Genomic DNA, 16,291 nt, shown 5'->3' on the forward strand with positions numbered 1-16,291 from the left:
AAACACGTTAGTCGATGCCCGTATACGCCGGATAGACACACACGCACACAATGGGCTAGGAGAGAATCGCGGTGATGCATTATGTAGTACCCTCGCTGATCCTTATATGCATCTATGCATGGTCTCCGCGACGTACCAACTTTATAGGCGTGCTACAACACTTACTAGCGATCCAAACCGTTAACGTAACCACTAACGTATTTTGACGATATTCTTGCAGTTTGCATAAAAAAAACATTTTTGATCAGAGTGTGCTTTTTTTATTCACAAAGTTAAGATTGATCAGAAAAATCCTAGCAGGACTAAAATGTATTCTTCTATTTATGAAATATAGAAAATGTTGTTTGTCACTTAACTCGTGGAGTTTTCAGACAAATAAGAGATCTTTTATCCCTCTTTTAATTTCATTGTATGTTTAATTAATTATTGCATCTCATAATTATAATTTTTTCACTATCAGTATGTTGGAATTTTAATTGTTACGATATTGCTATCATTTATTTATATTTTGTTTGATTTTAATAATGAAAAAGAATCTATTATTTTCTACAGATGGCACGTGTCGCATTCATTTCATCACTTGAGATGCCGGGCCACTTGAGTTTCGTCCGAGACAAAATGCAAGTACAGTTCGATTTTATGGCAGCGTTCGCAGCGTTCATACGTAAGTACAACGTTTCGCACTCTGACTGATTGCTATGCGCGAAAACAATCGACGCTAAATGGACCGATCGACATCGGCTTACAGATGTTACAGTTCTTACGATAGAGCGAAAAAAAATTTATTAAAATGCTGATCGATTCAAAACAAATCTTCTGTTACTTTTTAAATGATCATTGTGATCTTTTATGCTTATTTATTGATTTGTTTATTAATCTAACTTTACGATTATTTTATTTAATTCAGCGACAGGCTTATGACTTTAGTGTAGGTAATAATTTCTATGAAAGTCCTTTCTATATATTATATATCTGCATATGACTAACAAATTTTTAAATAAAAGATAAAAAGTATAAATATAGGAAGAATTTATATAATAATAAAATATGTTATTAATATACACTATAATATTTAAATTATTTGTAATAATTAAAAGGTTTTTAGAGTCTCAACAAAAATATAATAAAAGAAAATTTCTCAATTTTAAATATTAGCGATACAAGAAAATATTGTGCAAAAACTAAGTCTTACAAGTTGAATAACTATTTTACAAGTATCAGTTATCGGAAAAGTCCATCCGATTTACCGGAATACGAAATACATTATTTTCACACTAATGAGTTCCTCGGTACAAGAACGAGCAGTACAAGCGAAGTCGAAGCAACTTCGAAAGTAAGTTGAACTCGAGAACGGTTTGCTTGATTCGAGACGGTACTACCGGCGATAGCTCACGTACCGGCAATAAATAACACCATGCCTGGGATCTACTCTATATGGTATATGCGCAATATAACGTCGTGCAATAGTTTGCATAAAGGACTAGTACAAAGAAGCCGTAAAAAATGACGTCGCGTAGAAATTATTGCATTTAAAATCCAACATTTTACGATTAACGTCGATCACGTTTAAGCACGAGGATCGGCGAAAAGTGTAAATATATCTCAAGTATTTGAATGTCAAGATATTCTTATTGACAGAGGCAAATGTTTCAAAAATTTGAAAGTAGGTATTTTGCGGACGATGATCATTGACGTTGAATGTCATTAATTTTTTTCATCGACGTTAGTCTTTCTGACCTTGGCTACGCAAATTGGCGGCATGAGATAACGACGAAGGTGCGAAATTCTCGCGAAACCTGCCAAATGCGTTGATTACGCCAATGCGTAAGAACCGACGATAACGTCGCGATGATGGCGCAGATACGCCGCTCGGTATCTTTATGACCCCTTACGAGACACATTGCTCAAGTTAATGTTAATTGCCATTTTATCTTACTCAGACGCCTGATATTTTGAGCGCGTGATCCGCGCAAACTTTCCGGCGCGTAAACGAGAGGAAGCAATGAGCTTCGTGAAAACGCTCGTTTCAATTAATAATCGAGATACATCAACGTTAACCATAGAAATAATTCTCATAGAAGTGTCGGTATTCATCGTAAGATTAAGTTGCTAATTGCTCTTATCTTAAAAAATATTTTTATTTTTGCTACAAAATCGTTTCCTTCATATTTTTGACATTATCCATCGAATCACGGATCTTAACTGATACCAATAGTTTATCGCAAATCTAGCATAATTCTATAATCGTAAGAACGTCAAAGGGGATTATAGTGACGTGTGTCGAACCGTAACATCGTCTGAGTCGAGGGCACGTATGTTGTTCGCCATCTTCGTCGCAAGGGGGATGGATCGCGTCGCCCATGGCAGAGCGAGAGTGCCGTAAGCAAGAACAACATATTCACGAGGCTGTATCGGATTTTATTCCGCGGGTAAATCCTCGAATCTCAACGGGCCCGTCTTTGCGTCTTTCGCCCTCCCGCGATTCGTCCCGCTGTGACGGTTCTTCAACCTTCCGCTTCCTCCTCCTCGTCCCGTGCCGTCCACGTGCTTTCACTCCGCCGAGAGAAGTTTCGGGAGTTACGGTGACTGTTCGTAAGCCGACGGAGACGATGACGGTCCCGGCACGTCTTTTTACTGGCGAAGGTCATTTCGTCGAAGAAACGTGGATGGCAGGGTTGCGGCCCACCCTAGCCTACTTCGTTCTATTTCTTTCCACCTCCTGCTTCTCGTTTTCCTGCCACGTCTCGCTGAAGCTCGTCCGTATTCAAATGTTCGTCGGAGACATACGGAGGCGGACGAGAACCGAATTACCTGCTCTGAATTGGAGACCGGTGAAGAGGCTGGGGAGGACTCGTTGTTACGGAACGAGGCGACAAGAAAGTAGGACGGTGGAGAGAAGACTCCTCTTTTTATTTCTTCTCACGAGATCTAGTATCGCGCGGTTAAAAATTTCATCGAAATATCAAGCCGATAACTTTAATTTAATGTACAGAGTGGTGGCAACTATACATACAGATGACAACTATATATAATAACAAATAAAAAAATATAATAATTTTATTAAAGTTATTATTTTAGAGAAGAGAGAGAGAGAGTTTATCAAAATTATTAAAATATATAATAATTTTAGTTTTATGTTTTAAATATATATTAAATATCTTTCAATTCAACATTCTATTTTGCTCGTTTATTGGTCGTTATTAAGGTACATGTTTAACTATGTATAAATTTTATATTATGTACAATAGAATTAATAATGTACATAATAGTTGAAGAAACTATTTTATGGTTACAATAATTATAAAATAGTCTATTAAACTATATATATGTACATTCTACATTAATTCTATAAATAATACCTTTGTCACTTATATCTATATATAATTGCCATTACTGTTGCCTTTTTTTAAATTTATGAAACAAAGCAAGGAATGACTGCTAAAGTATCTAAAAATTTAGCTAGATCTGAAAATAATTTTGTTTAAACTATCAAAATAATTATGTTGGACACTAAACTTGCTAGAATGTTAAAACTTTTTATAGCACTTTACCATCAATGTTTAAACTTTTTACATAATTATTTAAGTATTTTATACAAATGTTTTGATGATTCAACAAAATTATTTTCAGATTTGTATCTATAGCTAAATTTTTAGATACTTCAGCAAAATCGTTTTTTCCACGTATATTCTCTTTTAAAGCGAAATCAGATAGAAATAAATGATTGAAATATGTTTAATACACGTACGAGAAGAAAAGTGATTTTCCGTCAACATATCATCAAATATTGAAAGAGTTTATATAGATAAAGAAAAAAAAGTTATTTTTTAATCGTTCTAACTGTAAATAATGAAGTTTTAAAGGAGTGCTCTCTGAGATTTTTTTTTAGACAAGTGTCGTGCGCCTTATAAATGATAAGATTACGGAAGAAGATAAGTTGGCGAAGAGATAAAACGCTTCTTTGTACATTGGACTCGTAATTAAGAAAATTTTTAAGCAGCGTGATAAAATCTTACCAAAATTTAAAAAAAATACGATAACGTTGTATTTACAATATAATTAAATCTGACGACAATAAGCCATATTCTGTGTATTGCAGTAATAATATGAACCAACCATTAAATAGTAATCAATGTAATTAATAGATATAATTAACGCATTACTTCTCGAAAGTTATTATTCACCGAATCGTAATAAAGCCGATGGCTTTCTTAATGCGCGACTGCCGTGCATATAATAGGGAAACATACGGGGTTGTGCAACATCTTATAACTGCTGCGCCATTAACGATGCCACGATCATTGTAATATACGTTTAGTTTAGTTTAGCACATGAGGGTGAGTTGCGACCCAGCGTGCAATCGACCCTTCGCGTGCCAGCCGAGGGTGCATAATTTATCGCCACGTCCCGACCACCGTAATGCAATACGTTACACGCTTGGCATGCATGTGGACTTCGCGTAGGTTATCGATGCTCCCTCAATGTCCGAGGGGTATAACTAACTACCTATAAATAGCACGATCATGTATCGGCATTCATTGCCCAACATCTCCCCACTTCGAATGAAGTCTTCTATTTTGTATTTTGACAGCACGAAGAGCGATACGCGAAAGTATCGGCTATATTTCCACACCTCTGCTTTTATCTTCGATGCAAATATAATTACTTTTATCTAAATAAGCATAGTAGAACTTTTACTTTTTCGTAATCGTTTAAGAATCGTTTTATTTCTATATTTTCTTATGAGAATTTTTCTTCATGGAAACAAAGAATTATTATAATAATAATACTACATTCACACAAGAAAAAATTGGTACATTGCAATAAAGTGACATTGTTACGAAATTGCTATCAATTATATTTTAATCAATTCAAAATTAATTCACAGTTGAATTGAATCAACAATTCAAAGAACAATTGGCATATAACGTGTTTGGAATAAAGTTAATAAAATCTTTATTCACACACACATCGTTACGAAATCGTTATCTCAATTATGCTTCATTTGTTGAGCCAATTTTAAATGTTTGAAACATAACTGAGATAGCGATTGCGTAATGTGAATAAGGATTTTTTTACTTCACTGTATTAAAAGATATATTATTATTATAATTTTTGGTTCCTATGAAGAAAAATACATAAGAAAATGTAAAAATAAAACGAGTCCGAATAGTCACAAAAAAATCGTACCCTCTTTTACGAGGTTCATTAATCTTTAAAAGACACGGGGATCTATTTTTAAAATGTTATAGTTTTTCTTGCATAAGATCGGTTATAATCCATATTTCTCATTATATTTATTGCCTTAAAATATGATATTGTTTTACTTTGGCGTTTGTAAAGTTTAAATATAAAAAAGACGACCGATCTTAAAATCACCAAAAAAAAACCCAGCTAGAACGTAAAACAAGTTAGTACGAAATAAAAAACGTAATCTTATCGGCGAACTCTTCTCGCACGGGTAGGGGATATAGTTTCCGAGTCATTGTTTTAGAATAGAATTGGTTTTTATTGTGACTAGATTACAAACGGGGCCTTTTATGGCGCTCAATATCGCCCAGTAGGAACGTTTACACGTAGCGAGTGAGGTGACAAACGGGAATGAAGAACATTCTGCGTGACGTTACGAATCACTCACCGCAGGGACTGGGATATGTGATTACGACGAACATTTGTACGACATTGGGATTCATACAAAATAGCGGTCGTTTCTTACGCCTATCTTACGTGACTATACCTCGAGCTCTATGGCGATCGGCCGCTCGCATGTCGACTTTTCCGAAGCCGACCGTCGTTTCGCGCCGTGTCTCGTCGTCGTTTAACCCCGTCAAAATCTCCCCGACGCACCACCACACTCCCCCGTTATGTGTAATAATTTATACAATTATCTCTGTAGCCTCAACGCGCGGCATAATTACTATACATACGTGATATTTTTTGGGTTTAGCTTTGGTTTTTGTTGTCTCACAACGCGTGGTCTATCAAATAATAAGCTACTTATAAAAATAGGACATTTTCGTTGATTACGTTAACGCCTCTCTAGTTACACAATCAAGGGTATATACGTATAAGTTAAACACTGTCTTTGGAACGATATGAGTACGAAGAGGAAGAGGAATCGACGGACTTGAAAAATCCAATTGCACGCGCCGCGCGAGGATACTGTGAATATTGTTTTAGTAATTATTCGACAATACTAATTCAGATTTATAACGTACGCCTAATTGATAGGATACTTCTTTGCTCCATACACTGTACAATGCACAATCCGCTTACTTACAGCCTATAATATTTTAGTGTTCTGCTGAATAATCGTTATTATCGTCATTACAATATAACAATTTTTGGTATACAGTTACGCTCGGCATAAAAATCCGGCGTTCTACTATACATATATCTACAAAATAGTGAGTACGTGATCCGCGAGAGATCTTTGTTAGCGCCGTTGTTCTTACAAGTTAACCCCCATTCCTCAAATTTTACACAGGAAAAAATTATTAAAGCAGCGCGTACAATTAGCACGTTTACGTTATATAATTCTTTCAGAGAAAGCTTCTTCTCTCGTTTCTTTCAGCGCCGTGTGATGATACTATTTCGTTGCTTTATCGCAATGTATATTTAGCATCGTAATTGAATAATAAACATAATTGTTAAATTAAAAATACTAAAATGAAAATAAGGAAGGGGGATTAAATATATCTTTCATCGCGGCGAAAGTTTAACATTTGTACTCCATTAACTTTTATCTGTCTTGAGGAATATGTGAGTTCATCGAACTAGTGGAACTTGCAGTTTGCCGATTGCGTCCAACGTAGCCGATTACTCGCATAATATTGTGTATTTACAACGTAACCAAATATTTTCAACTGTGAGTTCTGTCAATTCTTTTATTGTGACAGACATTGGTTCTTTACCCTTTTGCTTTACCCTCAATTTTTACGAAGATCTCGAAATTGAAGATTATTAGCTGTCAGAGGAATTAAAAGCTCGCAAATAAAATATTTCCAATTGTGCGACGAAATTTGCATCGCATCGTTCAATTTCAATTAAGTATTAACTAATTACAGGACATTCACACACAATAAGTGACTTCGCATTCGATACTTATGAATTTTATAAAGGCATGTGAAGAAGTCATTTCGACTATATATTTTTAATTAACTACAATGAAATCGTTTCTGCGCTTTTCGGCGGAAATATAAATGTGATATCTCTGAACCATATTCGTTTAGATCAAACATTCCATGTTTAATGAAACAAAACGAGATTTCGCGATAAATTGAGAGAATCAGGACAGCGCCAACGCATGAGTAGTCGATAAAATTCTACTGGCCTCAATCGTCATCCCGCGGTAAAGACAGCGTCTGCGAACCGGATGCGATCGGTGGCGTCGTCCAACAGTCGAACAACGATGGCCAGTAGCCGGTGGCGGTAGTCGCGTGTTGCCAGTAACCAGTCAATCCGGTACCAGTTCCAGTGGCCGTACCTGGTCCTCCTACACCGACTCCCACGCCGATACCGCCGGTAGTAGCTGCTACCACCTGTTCGGAATTCACCATGCTACTCGCCTCGATAACACCTCGCTCGTCCACTTCCATCTTTTGGTCCGCCGTAGCCCCGTCCTCATCGTACATGAGGTAATGCGGGTGCGAGGTCGTCGACGAGGGCGTCGACGATAGCGTCGGCGAGGCGGCGGACCTAGGCCTGGGTCACTCTTGCGATCTGAGCTGATTGTCGCTCGGTTGACCTGTAGCAGCGCCCGCCGCAGTGGCGGATGTAGGCACCACTTGATTGCTGCCGCCGCTAAGGGAACTCCCCGAGTTAGGATTCGTTACACTGTGATGATGGGGGCTAGACGTAGCCCCCGCTTCGCCTCAGACCTGGGCCCTGGCAGTGGCGTTAGCGTGCGCCTCGGGACCGCCCGGAGAATGAGGGTTTGCTCCGGCCGCTGTTGTTAACGCATATTGACAGGCGCTCAAACCACCGCCGCCACCACCACCACCACCACCGACGGAAGACGCTCTCGAACTAACGGGGCTTATACTTCCGGCTGTGGTACCGCCTGCGGTACCACCTGCGCCGAAAGAGCCGCCACCACCGCCGCCATAACCACTGCTATGCTGTTTCGCCTTCATTCGTAGCGACGCGATGCTACTCGATGTCATCACTGTACAGGATTCGGGCGAACGATGGTGAGGCGTGTAAACCGGCGGTCCATATGGATGATGTGGTGCCGCCGGCGCCGCGTACGGACACGCCGCGCCGGACGCAGCGACCGGCGAGCTCGCGACCCCGAGACCAGAGCCCATGCCCGGCAACATAGACGTAGCCGCTTGGCCGACCGAAACTGACATGCCGCCCACGTGGCTGCCCGCGACTGACGTCGCTGCAGCGTTAAAGGGATTCACTGGGCTGACCTGAGCGTGATGATGATGATGCGATGCCGCAGGCACGACTGAGCCCAGAGTGTTCATCCAGGGGAAGCTCTTGCCGCTCAACGGCGATGGTACTTTGGCCGCCCAGTTGTTGTACGTGCTATACGAGCTGTAGAGAGTGTCAGGATCCGGGAACGGTTGGGTGATGAAACCGTTCAAACTGGCTGTACTGAAGCCCGACTTGAAATCCACTGCGGCCTGCGCGGCGGCATTCATCGCGTTACGCTCCTTCTTCCGCCATTTCGCCCTCCTGTTCTTGAACCAGACCTAAAAAGAGAAAAACAGAGCGTTGCGAGAAAAATGTGCATATTAATTATTTTAGAAAATAGATAATAAAGAACTTGAAGTTTAAAACAATTAAAAAATTAAGGGGCTTATAAGGGTCAATGGTTTACGATTAAAAATAGAGTAAATAAGTATAAATATATTGAAATTAGATATAAATTGTACAAATTATTACATATTTCGGTATCTGTATTGTGCCCTCTTCAGATAAATAGCAATATTGAAAATACAAGACCAAGTGACAGCTTCTATGAGATATCGCGAAATCGTTACCAAATCGGTTAAAAGATCGAATGTCGAAATTTATTTCCGATGTTCTAGAGAAAAAGGAGATTAAGAAAATGTTAATATTGTCGAATTGAACAAGCAATATCTTCGTCTCAATAAAATCACACAATGTGGTCTTGGATATCTTTTTGCAGAGAAAAAAATCGTCTATATAACATTGAGATACAATATTATAATAAATAGATATATAACAGTCAGATAATTAAATTATTGATAGAACGAAACGATTAAATATTTAACTATGTGTAATCGTTATGACATTCGTTATCTGAGTGCTAACAATTATTAGTTTGACTAATGCCCAATATTTTCACTTCTAGATAAGAGTTACGGATAACTTTATCTAGATATTTTTGTATCCATTTTGGGAAATATTTTCTACGTAAATATTTAGAGGTCAAAAAATTAAATAAAATTTCATAAAGATTTCATAAGAATAAGATCAAGACAGTATCATAAATTTTGTTTATAATTGGTACATATAATTTATGTAAACCGTCGGTATCAGTCTGAAGGTTTAAGCTGTTCTTTTGTTTTTTTGATATTTATCATCTCGGAAATTAATCGTTTGTTATAAGAAGGTTTTTCGTCTAAAATTTGAATGTTATCTCAATCGAAATCATGTTCCTTCTGCAATCTATGTTCGGTAATTACAGAGAGAACATAGATTATATTTATAATAGATAACAGAAACTGTTAATTATAATGTGTAGAATGTTATTTAAGAAAGGACCGTAATTATATGGAAAATTGGGTCTTGGTGAAATGATTTAATTTTTATACATAATGTAGCTTATAATGTGATGAAGAAAAAATGTCGCTACAGGGCTTAATAATAATGGATGATTTTCGAGCTATGGTGTATTAATATACCTTTGATATAAACTATAATTTAAAAACTGTCCATTATTGAGTTTGTATTTGTGACATCTTTTGTTCCTTGTAAGCTACATTATACATATATGAAAATTTATTTCACTTGGACCTAATTTTTCGTATGTATAATTAGTGCGGGGTTCTTTAATAGAGGAATATCAATTATATATATTTTTTCGATATTTCCTTTCTATTTTTAGAATAACCAATATTTTAAAAAGATATTTTTTTTCGTGATGTACAAATGCTACCCTCCGTTCCCAGATTTTGTTTTTAATGTATACAGCTCGTACATTGAGAATGAACGGAGAAAGAAACGGAGGGAAGACACAGCAATGCATAGCATTTCTTGTCAGATTTCGTGAACATTCGCACGCCATGGGTTATTAGTCATGAACGCAACGAAGAGAACAACGGGCGACGGTTCCGCTCTGTGGTAGACGTGGTAGGTGAGTCTTGAGACAAATAGCAAGAAAACCCCGGCGAGCTTCTCCATCCTGAAATATGACGGCGTTAATTCAAGGCGGCCCTTCTCTCACGCTCGATACTACGGCGAACTTCGTCAGCCGTTTCCACCCTCCTTATTCCTTCGCTCGCCCTTCAACCTCAAACCCTACCTACCTACCCGGCGTCCTCCGACTATGTCGCCTCTCTTTCTTGACGACGCCCGTTTCATCGTCTCTGCTCGCCCCCAACAATTATACGGGTGGTTGCGCTTAGATACACGTCGCTCTCGCGTAACTGTAAGCCAAGGGGCAGGAAAACGCGACATACGCGGAGGGTCGTGGTGTAAGTATTCGACGAAGAGAGAGTTGAGTAGCTGGTAGAGGGGAGGGGGAAGTAAGATAGGAAGAAAAGGGGGAAAGGTACTGAGGGTGAAGCAGGTCGGCGGAATACTCCGTAAGATGGATGGCCTTACGATCACGCCGTGGAAACGCTAAGAGGCGCGACGGGTCATTGAAAGTAGGAGCGGAAGACTAGCTAATGAAGAATAATGTCCTTTCCTCTCAACGATTATTCCTGGAACTTTACTACGTAACAGCCCGAATTTGCTAGTAACCTTCATAGTATAACGTAACGGAATAATCCTAACGAGACAATATAGGTAACGGATATATAGACAATGGATAGATGTGCAGAAATAAATTGGAATTTTAACTCTAATCGGTATTTGCGGGTTCAATGTACTTTAAATTAATGTATCTTTACTTAAAGTTAACGTAATTAAATAATTTTTTATTTTGAAGTCAAGATCAAAGGAATATCAAATTATATAATAACATAAATTTATGTGAGGTTGTAAAAAATTGAAGAAATTATTAAAAAATTTTTCACAATATAATACGAGGATCTACAATAGAAACCGTAACAATCGTAAGGATTTTAAATCGTAGAAAATTAACCAGTCACAATCAAATATGAGAACAACAATCGACTATAATTGGTTAATTTTCTACGACTTAAGATTCTACGACCACTGCGACTTCTATTGTAGACCCCGTATAATTGATAAAAATATTCAGGTTCTGCGAATACCGATTAGTCTTAACTTAAAGCTCATTAATTCACACGCACATAGCTTTACACCGATTTCTTTCAAAAATAATTCTCATTTTTATTCCTACTACACCACTTAATACGTTGTTATCGGTTTTTGTCAATGAAGACCGACTTATCTTTGATCTGTCCTCGTGGGATATACGTGTAGGTGCGAATTTTTTTCGCATCGATAAGCCACACGAGAAACATCATTGGATTTTACGAAGTTGCGGCACCATAGGCGACGACGGTAAGCCAGGAGGGAGTAAATTCGATAGGACAGAATGGTACGGCGGGCGAAAGATGCCGCGACTCGAGAATCAATAAACTCTCTCGCGCAAAGGCGCAGCGTGTACACACAAGATGCCGCGCCCATAAAGTTTAACAGCGTCGCGGAATCTTGACTGAAGCTATCTGGAATGACCCAGGAGAATCTTAACGCTTTTGATTCACAAATCCGTCGCCGAACGTACGCTCGAAGCTCGAGTGAAAACTATCGCTTGACCAATTGGATTCCAACTATCGACGAAATGATTTGTGAATCGTGAGAGAAATCGCGCTTGTGACATAAATACACCCCAAACGGGCACATCGTGTATTCCGATAATAATTTATAATGATATAATTAATTATTATATTATGTTAATCTCATTAATAGCTGTTTCCAATCCAATCTGACGAATATCCATAAAATACTCACCAAGCGGCGATACATGAAATCTGTTTTCACACAAAATTGCATGTTTGCCGTAGTTATGTAATTTTTAATAAAAGATTTAAAGCCCGAATCGAAAACGTCGAGATACGATTTTCGAGGGTAGTCCAGTTGACGCGATAAATCGAATCCATTGTTTTCCGCCTGGCAACTGACTCGCAGAGAACAATGGTCGCGTCACATCATTCGAGCAATAAAATCTCATCAAATCACGACCCCTCGCCACCGTGTAAGCCTCCATTCGGTCTCTCTCTCTCTCTCTCTTCCTCTCGCTCACGCACGCGTTCGGCTCAATCTACGAAAGCTTATATAAATGTAATGAGACCGTGACCGGGGATGCCTCATCAATCACACCCCCGTACGGCCCCCTCTGTCCCATTCTATCGTCGGCGCGACGTTGCTCTTTCCTATGGTCGTCTTCCGTGCCGCACATACGTCTACGTGCTACATAGAGAGACACCCTCGAATACCGCACCGGCCCGTCCGCGGTAATCCCGTGACTTAACATCGGGCTCCGGGCTCTCCGGGTAACCGCGATTTGTTCCATTGCGCTCAGAAGTTGCGCGCCATGCCGCGCCGTTAGTTCCTCGGTCAAGAGAGTCTTACAACCGAGTCTTACCGGACTGCCCCGGCTCTTCAGTAAGGCCTATTTAAGCGGAACAGTTTTCAGACGATATTCTAACCGAACTAGGGCATAATTTTACAGCACCGATTTATAGCGCTGTTTATAAATATGCACACACACTGAATTTATTAATAAATTGAATTAAAGTTTGAAATTACTGTTTGTCGATAGAATTAACTTAAAATAGCTATTTATTAATCCGTTTTTCGATCAATATTACAAATTTACGAAATAACATGAATTCATATAAAATGAACAGAAAATTTATATAAATCGTTACTGCATGTCTCTTTTAAATTTTGCAAAATATTTTTTAATAAATAGATCGGTGTAATTTCAGAATAGGTTGTTCTTTTATGAATACATCGTATATTTTAGAATATGTGACTTGATTACGGTTAAATACAAGTTGGGTAGATATAATAAGTGTCTGATACGCTCACTTCATATTGACACAAAATTTAGTTTCTTTTTTTTGTGTGATAAAATATAAGAAATTTCAAAACACCATCGCGACGTGTAAACACCAAAAATTTAAATCTCCCGACGCGCAGCGTGCATTTTTTTTTTCACGTTTTTGTGCGTCTAGGTTAACGATCTCGTTCATTCCGTGCGAAACGTTCGCGTGAATTCGTGCGAGTTCGCGTCCTTTACAAGATGAAGGAAGAAGGAGAGACAAACCGAAGGACGAGCTAAAGGAGGAGGCTGTGGGAGACGGTAGGGAGAGAAACCTGACATTCGTAGGGTGGAGATGGTGATGGTGGTCGCGCTAGAGGGGAACTTCGAGGGGGAGTCTGAGAGAAGGTTAGTCGTGGGTGTAGAGGGACAGGGAGAGACAGAGAGAGTGAAAGAGAGAGTGAGAGCGAAAGAGAGACGCATGGACGAGGAAACGGAGGTGGAGGAGGATAATATTGATCCCCTCGTAGCCCCGCCCCTCCTCGCCCAGCCCGACGCCATCATTATATTATCCACCATCCCTCCGACTCCGTTTCCCGACGTATCGCGCACCTACGACCTCTCGAAATTCGCGAAACTATCCTGATCGTGCACGCGCACGTTGTCTTGTATTCTTCTCGAGAGAGACTTTTCGGAAAAGAGGGAAAGACACGGAGCTACTCTCACGTTCACCCTTCTATTCCTTGCCTATCCTGTTTCTTAACCTTCCTCCCCGCCACCCTTACTTCGCTCTTCTTCTCACGTCGGAGGGATAGAGACGGAAGGTAACTCGAGGAGGAGCGTTGCCGTGGCCACCGTGGATTCGTGGCAGGTTTCCCGAAAATCTTGCGAGGACCAGCGCGCGCGTGCGAAAGCGCCACTTCATTAAAAATAAATTCCGTGAAGGAGCCGACGGATATCCGAGGGCTTCGCGAGGATTTCACGCCGCAGACTCGCTTCCTCATTCTCCCTCCCTCTATCTCTCTATGTCTTGTTCCTTTCGCCTATCCATAATTCGACGCGCCTTTCGTTTGTCTCGTGAAACGTTACCTTGATGTCCCTCATATTTCTCTCCTCTGCTTTTTTTATTGTAACCGTGAATTGGTTTTAACCCGTGTTTTATCTCTTTCTTGTTCAGCACAATTTTTATATTATTGGTCTTACATATAATATAATTTGATGTTTTTATCTCGCAGATAATGATTTTTAAACATTACTAGAGAACTTAATAATTGTTTGAAATGTACGAAATAAATTGTATACATGCGTCAGAATATATCCAGTCAAAATATACATTGGGAAATTAAGAATTAATAAATCTTGCTTTATCTCTCTCTTCATCAAATCACATTTAACAGAAATATTTATCATAACATTTTTAATACATTTAATACGTCAATTTCAAAAGTCATTATTTCTTTACTTTTTGCTTTCCAGAATTTAATATTGTCCATCATATATTATATCGCATATGTTATAATTGCGACGTTATTGAATATTCATTATTAATATTACCGCATTATCGTCGCTATTCAAATAGCCTTTATTTCATCATTATCTAATTTGATCGTGCTGTATCGCGTTAGAAAAATCATGACTGTCATTACGAAAAGGGCAAGCAATTACCGCGGCGAACAAACAGGTGTGATGATGTCGGGTATTTACGAGCCGAAAACACGACGGCGGCGGCACGACACCACTTCGTTAAAAGTAAATTCCGTGAAGTATACCGCCGGATATCCGGGGCTTCGCGGGGATTTGACGGTGGTGCGAAGGTGGAAACCTTTTGTCTGTCGGGAATAAGCGGTTCGCCACTCGTAACTTTGAACTACTCCTACATCTCTTTGCGAAAGCTCTCGCGACACCGTCTGCGATTTATAACAACATCCGCTTTCTCTCGCCCGGTGCGTCGCCTCGCTGGGGGCGAGGAAAAAAAGTTCATGTCACTATACTAATTTCTGTCGATATTCCTGAGCGCCCTGCCATTCGCTCAGAGCCAATTAATCCCACTCACAGTTTTGCGAAACAGCATCCCAGTAATTTTTAAGTGCTTCGTCTTGCGAGAAAATAAATACTTTCGGTACACGAAGAAGGCAGCTGCTCGCTTATGGCAGACTCACTATGCGCTTACCGCGACCATCATGGCTGCCAGGATGAATTCTTCTTTCCTTCCTATCTTCCCGTTTCTTTCCTCTCGCTCTCCTCATACGATATTTCTTTCTATCTCAGCTTTGAGATTCTCTCTTTTTTTCCCTCTCTTGTCCTGAACGCATCTCTCTTTCTTTCTGCGGTTCTACATGCACCCATACACGTTTTCGCACGCGAAATACACTCTCCGTCTTCTGGTCGTTGCTCCCTCTCTTCGTCTTCTTCCTTACCCGATCTCGCACAGTCTCGGGTTCCAACAGTGGCGTCTCCATAAATCTCGCTATAACGTCGAGATGGATCAGTGAGAATGGCCACGTCCGACACGGGGGAAACGGGACACGGCTGCGTTTGTATCGTTGCATACCCTGCATACGTGGTCGGTGCGCACGCGTGTATGTTCGAGAGTAGGATCGGTCGGTGAACATGCAACAAACACGGCAAACCATCGGCCATCAGGAGTGGATATGAATAAAATTCGTCACGTCCGCGCGACAACGAACGTTTACTCATATATCAACAACTTGGGATAGGAATAGTCGATATTCTTCTGACGTTAGAGAAAAGAAATTTTATTTTGTATACCAGATATATTTCTCTTTTATGTCGTACATATCGATTACTTTGATCCTAACATATCAGAATAGACTTTTCAAATTTTTTAGAGTGGAATCTCTCACTTTAAAGAGTGAAAATTAAGTCTGTTTTGAAAAAGAGTGGCTTAAAAAGTATTAAAGGTGTTTAAATCCCAAGCAGAGAAGTATTAATATTACAATACAGAGTAATTACGAGGACACAAAAGGAATAATCTCAACAATTATTTACAAGTCCAAAAAATACTTTTGAGAATTGACACTTTTAGAGTTGAGAACTAAGAATCAAGAAGTTACGTAGAGAGAGAGAGAGAGAGAGAGAGAGAGAGAGAGAGAGAGAGAGAGAGAGAGAGAG

General features: G+C 39.4%; 1 protein-coding gene across 1 annotated transcript in view; it reads right to left on the minus strand.

Moving 5' to 3' along the window:
• Window positions 1-7,874: 7,874 nt before the first annotated feature.
• The window catches only part of Ptx1 (pituitary homeobox homolog Ptx1), a 35,559-nt gene continuing 27,142 nt past the window's right edge, over window positions 7,875-16,291 (minus strand). Inside the window, exon 4 of the mRNA XM_018551869.1 lies at window positions 7,875-8,702. Within this exon, the coding sequence (XP_018407371.1) occupies window positions 7,875-8,702 (828 nt within the window). The remainder of the gene's footprint in view (window positions 8,703-16,291) is intronic.

This window comes from Cyphomyrmex costatus, unplaced genomic scaffold (assembly GCF_001594065.2).
Source record: "Cyphomyrmex costatus isolate MS0001 unplaced genomic scaffold, Ccosl1.0 scaffold148, whole genome shotgun sequence".
Classification (NCBI taxonomy): domain Eukaryota; kingdom Metazoa; phylum Arthropoda; class Insecta; order Hymenoptera; family Formicidae; genus Cyphomyrmex; species Cyphomyrmex costatus.